The sequence below is a fragment of the Rhea americana genome, unplaced genomic scaffold, assembly GCF_003343005.1.
Source record: "Rhea americana isolate MKP2758 unplaced genomic scaffold, rheAme1 scaffold_257, whole genome shotgun sequence".
Classification (NCBI taxonomy): Eukaryota; Metazoa; Chordata; class Aves; order Rheiformes; family Rheidae; genus Rhea; species Rhea americana.
This window is the reverse complement of record NW_028186376.1, coordinates 148,928-157,070: the sequence shown is the minus strand read 5'-3', so window position 1 is coordinate 157,070 and position 8,143 is coordinate 148,928. Positions and strand designations below refer to the sequence as shown.

Below are 8,143 nucleotides of genomic sequence, written 5' to 3'. Positions count from 1 at the left end.
GGAGTCTAGGGGGGGATCTGAGAGGCTGGGGCATGGGAGATTACTGCTGAGAGGGTTTGGGTGGATGGGAGAGCTAGCTGATGAGGATCTGAGGGGTGAAGGGGTTGGGTGAAGGGGTTGTTGCTGATGGAGTGGGGAGAGATTGCTGCTGGGGAGATCAGTGGGGATGGGAAGATTGCTGGTGGAGAGGGATCTGAGGAGATGTGTGGAAGGGAAATTGCTGGTGGTGGGGGATCCAATGGGGTGGGAGGATGGATCTGAGGGGAGGCCTGAAGGCTTGTGGGGCTTTGGGAACCTGGTGCATGCCCCAGGAATTGGGGAGAATTGATGTTTTGGGAGGGAGGTCTGAGTGACCTGGGTGGGGGACACTGATTCTTGGGGGCTCCAAGGGCTTGGGATGCTTTAGGGGCCTGATGCTTGGGGGGGGGGGGCTGTGAGTCAGGGGAGGATTGGTGCCCCTGGGGGCTGTCCTGTGAGCTGGAGGAGGCTGATGCCCTGAGAAGGTTGGAGGAATTACACTTTTGGAAGAGGGGGGAGGTTCAGGGGAGATTAATGCTCAAGAGGGCCCCCAAGGGCTGAGGAAGATTGATACCTGGGGGGGTGGCTCAAGGRTTGGAGGAAGGATGTTTGGGAGCCTGATGCTCTGGGGGGCCTGTAGGAGCTGGGTATTGGTGGTGGTGGTGGTGATCTGGGGGAGGCCTTACCCCTAAAGGGGCTGAGGGGATCAGAGGTGAGCCTGAGGAGTCCCCTGGGGTGCTGGGAGTCCAGAGAGCTGGGAGTATGTGGGTGGACAGATACCTTGGAACAGTGTTGTCAGAGCTAGGAGTATCCGCTGGCTCCCGTCCTCCACAGACCTGTGCAAGAACTGCCACCATGTGATAGCACACCACGAGTACACCTTCAGTGTTGTGGATGACTACCAGGTACCTGCAGTGCCCTGTGGCTGGGGGTGGTCCTCCTGTACGAGTATCCCAGTGGTTCCTTTCCAGCTCCAGAGGGGGCCTGAGCCAAGCCCCAAGCTGCCGAGGGCCAGGCTGTGCCCGTGCCATTGGGATTGGCTCCRGGGATGAGTGCAGTATCGTCTGTGGCAGGGTGTTGGCACTGGGAGGTGGAGGCTGCTGTACCTGGCAGGGCCATGCTTCTGGCTCCTGTAAGCTGCAGGAGGGATGCTCTTGAGTGGTCTTCTGCAGGCAGCACTTGCAGCCTTGGCCTGTCAGCACAAAGCAAACTGGGCTTTGGGCTGGGGGATTGGAGCTGGGGGACTGAAGGGAAATGAGCCTTCCAAAAGGCTTCTGTTCCTGGAGGTTCTGGGGCTCTGAAACCTGCCCAGGGCTGTAATTTTCCAGACCAAATGTTGGAAACATGAGGGCTGTAGGCAGCTGTGCTGATTCCTGTCTGCYCTTACAACTGCTGAAGGGAGCAAGGCAGCTTTGGAGGCGAGCCACAGGAATAGCCAAGAAGGCTTCAGAGACTCCTTTGCAGAGCCATGTGCTTGTATCTTCAGGGCACTGGTCCGTGGTTCAGAATGGGTAGCCTGGCCCAACTGTGTCAGCTCAGGAGCTTGGTGKGGGCATGGGCTACTCAGGCTCTGCTTCAGTGTCTGAGGTGGGAAATGAGAGCCCAGGCTCAGTGCAGTAATGCCAGGCTTTTCTACCAGTGTGTTGGTCTTTCCATGCTGCCCATGGGAGCATCTGAGAGATGTGCAGTATTTAGCCCAAGTCAGAGCAAAGGATGTCTGCGTAATGGAAGGAGCGTGAAGAGAGCGTGCAGGGCTTGCCCTGGTTCTCCCAGCCCTCCTTTCCTATTGAACAGCTAAATGCTGGAAAATGGGCTCTAGGGAGCCTTTGGGACTTGGTCCCAAGGGAAGAAACTAGATCTTCCTAAGTCTGATTGCAATCGAGACTTCTGGAGGATCGGGTGCCGGCTCCAGCTCGGGTTTCCCTGGCTGTACCTCAGCGCTGCAASGAGATGGTGTGGGAGAGACCAGCTCCTGCTGGGCCCAGCAGCCCCTCCCTGCTGCTGTGTTCTACCTGCCTGTGCTGTCCTGTCCTGTTGCAGGAGTACACCATGCTGTGCCTGCTGTGTGGCCGGGCTGAGGACTCTGTCAGCATCCTGCCTGATGACCCGCGCCAAATGACCCCCCTCTTCTGAAGTGTGARCTGGTGTGTATCCCAGGATGGCGTCACAGCTGCCCCCAGGTGCTGGGTCTGTGCAGGTCCCCTGTTGCAGCTGGTTGGGGCCTGCACAGCCCATCCCTTTCTGGGAGATAATGTGTGGTCCCTTATACAATGCTCTTGTTCCAACCTCTAGCCTGGATGCAATGGATGCCCAAAGCCGGATCCAGCTCCCATGTACCCTGCATATCCTGTGGTGGTCATTCCCAGCCTGTGTCTGCTCTGCTCCAGCTCTGTGCTGCCCTTGTCACTCACCTGTGCCTGCTGCCCTTGGAATGTGAACCTGAGCCTCAGGGACAGGGTGGAGTATCACAACCTCCACCCCTTGTCTGTTGAAGAGACAAAAGGTGTTGGTGGGGAGCAGGTTGTTACCCTCAAATGGTTCAGCAAGGTATAGCCATCCCAGATGCCCAGCCACTTGTGCCTCAGCAGAGGAGGCAGTGTTYGTGTGGGGGGAGCAATAAAGTAAATGTGTTGTGACTCAGTGGTGGAGACTGCAACATGTTGGAGGGAACAATGAGGGATACACACTGCAGAAGGGGCCAAGTGAGCCCCCTCAAGTCCTTACTGGTCCCCATAATTGGCAAAGGGGCTACAGCTCTATACCATGATCGAGAGACTCTTCCCCTGCCGTGAGCCTGCAAGATTCTCCTTGCCGTAGTGTATCTGGCTCTGTCCCTTCTCCGAATTCTAGAGCCGGCTCTGCCCTTTGTCTTCCAAACTCTGCAATTCCTGAWCCCTGCTGAGCAGCAATGTGAAGCATTTCAGCTCACCTGGAGGGAGGCAGGTCACACTGAAACCCAGTTTTGGTAGGGAGCCCGTTTCCTTGCTCTCTTGCATCTGTGTAACCTAATCCTCTACTTYGGGATGCTAGCAGCGTGTTCCTGAGGCCGGCAGGAACCGGCCAGGGTAGGAGGCAGCCGGGTGTGTTGGAATGACTCCAGAAAGCCCTGTGCGAACCTCTGTTAGCTGTTGCTATGGGGCTGCTAGCCCTAAATGCCAAGATCAGTCCTCCTTAGGCAGGGTTTGAGCGCCTAGGCACCCAGGCCCGGTGGCTGTTCCCTGAGTGCGCCTGGAGAGACTCGGGCGCTGTCTGCTGGCAGCGCGAGCCACTACTACCATGGCATAGTGGTGCCAGTGAGCAGTTTCCTGGATCTGCCAGCCTGGGGTGCTTCCTCCTACTAGGGGCTTCGCCAGCTCTGCCACTCCTGAAGATGCACCTACAGCCTCCCCCACTGTGAGCATGGTGCCCACTGATCTGGGGCCACTAGGCAGGACAGTGTGGTGAGCCCTGGCATGCACTGCCAGAGCTACCTGCACAAAGCACACAGAGACCAGAGCTCCTTCCGGCTTCTTTATTGGACCCAGGCCATGCGAAGTGCCTCCCGCCACAGACACGGCTGCTCCAGCTCTCTGCCTCATCAGGCTCCCTCCACGAGGGTGGTTTCAGAGGGGGCCATCACCCAACAGAGGGCTGGGACCGTCCTGAGGGGTGGCCACCAGCAGGCTGAGCTGAGGGGTGCTGAGGCTGGCCCTACTTGGCCAGCTTGAGCAGGCGCTGGATGTCAGGCTCCAGCTGAGCGGTGGGCATGCGAGGGCTGTAGCGCCGGAAAGGTTCACCCTCAGGGCCCACCAGGAACTTCTCGAAGTTCCAGGAGATGTCAGCCCGCTGCACAGGGCTCCACACCATGAAGCGTGGCTCTGCCATTAGGTGCACCGCGTCGTCAGCTGGCGCAGGCAGGTGCGCCTTCAGGTATGCGAAGACAGGGTGGGTGTTCTGCCCGTTCACCTGGCACTTCTGGAAGAGGGTGAAGTTGGGCTCAAAGCCACCCCCTGGGCGCACGTACTTGAGGCTGTTGAGGATCTCCTCGTTGGTGCAGTTCTCCTGGGGCAGGGAAGGGAGAGACCCAGGGCTATGTCATGCTTTCCCCATCCTAACAAGGATTTGGATTTCCCTGCCACCCTCCCTGGCATGCCCATGCCCACCAGCTGGAAGTGGGGGCTGCTCATGGACTCTGATTCCATTTAGGGATGCACAGGGCTGGGCACTTACCTGGTAGCCGAACTGGTTGCAAGGGAAACCCAGCACGACCAGCCGCCGAGGGTAGCGGGCCTGCAGCTGGTTAAGCTGGGTGTAGTCCCGCACAGTCGTGCCTCAGAGTGATGCCACATTCTCGATGAGGACCACGCGACCCCGAAAGTTGTTGAAATCCACCTTCTCCCCCTGCAAGGAGGTGGCGCTGAGGTCGTAAAAGGACTTGGCGATGGGCACGGTCATGGCTGCGGGTGCGCTCTGAATCCTGCGTGCCTGCTGCTGCTGTCTTAAGGGCTGCACCCTGCTCACGTGACATCTGCGCTCCAAAGGTCTCCTTGTCCTGGTGTGACTTGGCAGAAACTGGAGCCATCCCACCTGCTGGCTTGGAACCAATGCAAGGAGAAGGAGGATGTGGAGGAGGCCTAGGGTGGCCTGGGGCCAAGGCAGTGCTTCTATCTGCCTCAATAATTTATGTTGCCTGCCAGAGTGTGATGGAGCTGCTCCCCCTCTGACCATGGGATATGGGATGCCTGGGCATCAGCCTGGGGCTTGACGGTTCAAGCTTAGCTTCTTCCAGAGGCCTGGATGCACTGTCTCAGAAATGACAAGACTTTGGGTGCTGGTGCTTTGCAGGCCTCTTCTTGCTGCAGATGGAGGAGGTGGTTGACTTGGGGTGGTGGGCCCCACATGCTGCTGGAGCTAAACTGGGCACTGGGGAGGGCTGGGTCCCCTAACTCTTCTCCTTCCCCAGACTAATGCTGGGCAGCTGCCTTGGCATCACCCTTGTACTCTTCTCTGGCTTCTGACATGCCCTTGTGTGCTTGCAGTCCGTGACTGTGTTCCCAGTGTTCCTTTYCACTGCAGTGCCCTCTGCTGCCTTGGTGCCCACAACTGTCCCATACCCACCTGCCTCAGTGCACACCACCATCTCAGTGCCCACTGCTGCTTTAGTGTCACCACTGTCCCATACCTGCCTGTCCCAGCCCACCACCGTTCCACTGCCCACCACCATCCCCCATGCCTTCTTCTGTCCCAGTGTCTCCTCCCATCCTGGTGCCCACCTCCATCCCAGTGCCACCGACCTCAGTGCCTATTGCCAAGTTGCTCCTCCTGGGACCAGCTCCTGCAGCCCCTTGGGGCTGCTCCCCTGGCTCAAGGTTGAGCTCAGATCCCAGGTGAGCATGGCACCCTGCACCTCCATGGACCTGTCCCCAAGTCTGGAAAGGGGACACCAGCAGCCCTTGGAGCAGCCTGATTTATTCATAGCCACTTAGCTTGCTGTGTGCAGGCACCAGGCTCCGCTCGCACTACAAGCGCAGCTCATTGCACCGGAGCCATCAGGGCAGACCCCAGACCTGGTACTGGCTGCACTGGTGGTTGGGGTGACCRAGGAGGACATGGCCAGTGTGGCACTGCCACCTGCTGCACTCCCGATGTGGCAGCAGCAGTTGCACTCGAGCAGGCTCATGAGGCGCTACAGCATCACCTTTATTCTGGAAACCATATATGTAAAACTGGGAGGAGGGCCTGGGCAGGAATGGGGCAGGAGGGACAGTGGGCACAGGACAGAGCRCAGGGCGGGCACGGGGGTGTGCAAAGCGTGCCCGTGACACACATGCACACATGAAAGGGACACAGTGGGTGAGCGAGAGGGCAAGGTGGGCTCCGGGCTCTGGCAGAGGGGAGCACGGGCCAGCCTGGAAAGGGCTGCCCTTGCCAAGGGTGTGGAGGGTGTCCAGGACCCTGCGTCTGCTGCCCTGGGAGGGAAGCAAGGCAGCGCAGAGGCACTTCCTCACCAGTGCCCACTCAGTGTGAGTGCAGTGCCCAGCCCCAGCACCACCAGCGCCCACTGCCCTTCTCAAGTGCTCCTCTGCATGCAGCCCCGAGACCCTCCCGGGCATTCTGGTCAGGTACCCAGGCACCCAGTCTCCATCGTGGGCCTGGGGAAGACACACGCCAACGGGGCCACACTGTGAGTTGGGGGCAAGTGGGAGCACCACGGCAAAGCTTCAACACCAACAGGCTTTRGGACTGTCCTCAGCGCCTGAGGGCTTGTACTCGTCCTCCTCCAGCTGGGCCAAGTCGGGGACGCCAGGTGCCGTGGTGGCACGGAGCCCTGCCAGCTCCTTGCGGTGTGCCTGCAGTACCAGCTCCGTCAGTCGTGTGAAGGACTGTGAGGAGAGGTGACGTGTGTGAGCCCCGCAGCCCCTGCCCCTGCACCCCCACCTCCCTCGGCTGGTCCCGCTCACCTCCTTGATGTTCAAGTTGCTGCAGGCACTTGTTTCGTAGAAGTCCATACCGTACTCCCGGGCCAGCTGCAAGGCAAGGGCAGTGCTGTGGCACAGCCACGGCTTGTTACCCACTCCCCCCCACCCTTCTGCTCCTTGCACATCTGGACATGGGAGATGGATGGACAGGTGGACCGTGCTGGTAATGGGGGGGGACACACACCACCTTGGCTAGCCATGCTCGGTACAGCAGGGTCCCTGAGGTGGAGGTGCAGAGATCCCTGGGGTGGTCCCTGGGCACACTGGAGATGCAGGGGAAACATGAGGGGTCCTTGGCTGTGCTGGGGGGCTGTAGGGGGTCCATACAGAGTTACTGAACATATTTCGGTCTGAAAAGGGATTGTAAGGGCCCCTGGATATACTGAGGGCTGTGCAGGGAATAGCCTATGGGTCCCCGGGCACGCTTGAGGTGCAGGGCTCACCTGCAGGCCTTGCTCTTTGGCCACTTGCCTCTTGTGCTCCTCGTCCGCCTTATTCCCGATGAGGATTTTCTGGACCCCGTCTGGTGCGTACTGGGGAGGAGGGGGCGGCGTGAGCCAGCCCGTGCCGCCCCCAAGCCCAGCACACGTGGCTGCTGCCCTTGGCACCACAGGCTCCTACCTCATCCACATCGCTGGCCCACTTCATGATGTGCTGGTAGGAGCGCTCACTGCTGATGTCGTATACCAGGAAGATGCCCTGCATGGAAAGGAGCCAGGGAGCGCAGCGGCAGAGGTTTACCCTCCAGACCCATGAGACCTCCTCCCAAAAGCACCACCACCCCAGCACCACCGCCTCGTCCTCCTCTCATTCCTCAGTCTCCCCTGCATGGGATCTGCAGTCGGCTGCTGGGCAGAGTCTGTGTCCAAGAGCCAGACAGGGCTGGGGACCCCAGCCGACTCAGGAGGCGATTGCTACCCACTCCAGGGGCCCTTGGCCTGTGCTGGGACAGTGCCATGGCCACCGCAGCCACCTGCTAGCTCTGTGCCCACATGTACCTGTGCTCGCCGGTAGTACTGCTTGGTGATGGTCTGGTACCTCTCCTGGCCCGCCGTATCCCTGGAGCCGAGGGAAGAGCCAGCTGGTGAAGATCCAGCAGGGAGGGGGGGCTACTTCCCTGTGCCACCATCCACACAAAGGAGCAGGGCCTCCACAAGTGGCACGAGCTGCTCAGGGCTCAAGTCCCAAATCCAGAAGTGGGGGAATAAGCCGTGTTCAACCCCTGCCCTCCCACCCAGGTTCAGTTCCCTCCAGGATTTGATCCCACCCTGCTTCCCAACAGCCCGCACATGGGTGACAGTCTGGTCCCCAGTGGTCTGGATGAGCTGGCAGTGCAGGGACTCGTGAAGGCCCAGCCCAGGGAAGGAGCCCCCATCCCCCAGGGCGCTGGCACTCACCAGATCTGTATCCGCACCTTGATGCCGTCCACTTCTATGGTCTTCATCTTGAAGTCAACCCCTGGGAAGGGAGAGGGCAGAGTCTTTGGGTGCCCTGGGAAAGGGGCTGTGCTGCAGGGGACACCTGGGGAGCCCCCTCCTCCCCCTCTCTCCCCCTCCTCCCGGGGGCAGGCCACGACTCCCGGTGCCTCGCAGGCACTGGAAGCCCATCCCCGTGGCGGTGCGGCTGCTGCAAGGGGAGCCGGCTGCCCGCAGCCCTCGGCCCGGCGC

At 60.1% G+C, this 8,143-nt stretch overlaps 3 protein-coding genes across 3 annotated transcripts in view; 1 reads left to right on the top strand and 2 right to left on the bottom strand.

The window, feature by feature from the left end:
• CHURC1 (churchill domain containing 1) overlaps window positions 1–2,654 on the top strand; it is a 3,925-nt gene extending 1,271 nt beyond the window's left edge. The window contains exons 3-5 of the mRNA XM_085307309.1: window positions 853–923; window positions 2,059–2,162; window positions 2,311–2,654. Coding sequence (XP_085163435.1) covers window positions 853–923; window positions 2,059–2,151 — 164 coding nt within the window. The 3' untranslated portion in view covers window positions 2,152–2,162; window positions 2,311–2,654. The remainder of the gene's footprint in view (window positions 1–852; window positions 924–2,058; window positions 2,163–2,310) is intronic.
• Window positions 2,655–3,692: 1,038 nt separating this feature from the next.
• On the bottom strand, window positions 3,693–4,788 carry GPX2 (glutathione peroxidase 2). The gene is made up of 2 exons (XM_085307306.1): window positions 4,228–4,788; window positions 3,693–4,059 (listed from the first exon to the last, which is right to left on the bottom strand). Exons 1-2 carry the CDS (start codon window positions 4,723–4,725, stop codon window positions 3,709–3,711), a joined length of 849 nt encoding a protein of 282 aa, XP_085163432.1. The 5' UTR covers window positions 4,726–4,788; the 3' UTR covers window positions 3,693–3,708.
• Window positions 4,789–5,676: 888 nt separating this feature from the next.
• RAB15 (RAB15, member RAS oncogene family) overlaps window positions 5,677–8,143 on the bottom strand; it is a 3,841-nt gene continuing 1,374 nt past the window's right edge. The window contains exons 2-7 of the mRNA XM_085307403.1: window positions 7,874–7,934; window positions 7,475–7,535; window positions 7,098–7,175; window positions 6,920–7,009; window positions 6,459–6,524; window positions 5,677–6,380 (exon numbers count right to left, since the gene is read on the bottom strand). Coding sequence (XP_085163529.1) covers window positions 6,219–6,380; window positions 6,459–6,524; window positions 6,920–7,009; window positions 7,098–7,175; window positions 7,475–7,535; window positions 7,874–7,920 — 504 coding nt within the window. The 5' untranslated portion in view covers window positions 7,921–7,934 and the 3' untranslated portion in view covers window positions 5,677–6,218. The remainder of the gene's footprint in view (window positions 6,381–6,458; window positions 6,525–6,919; window positions 7,010–7,097; window positions 7,176–7,474; window positions 7,536–7,873; window positions 7,935–8,143) is intronic.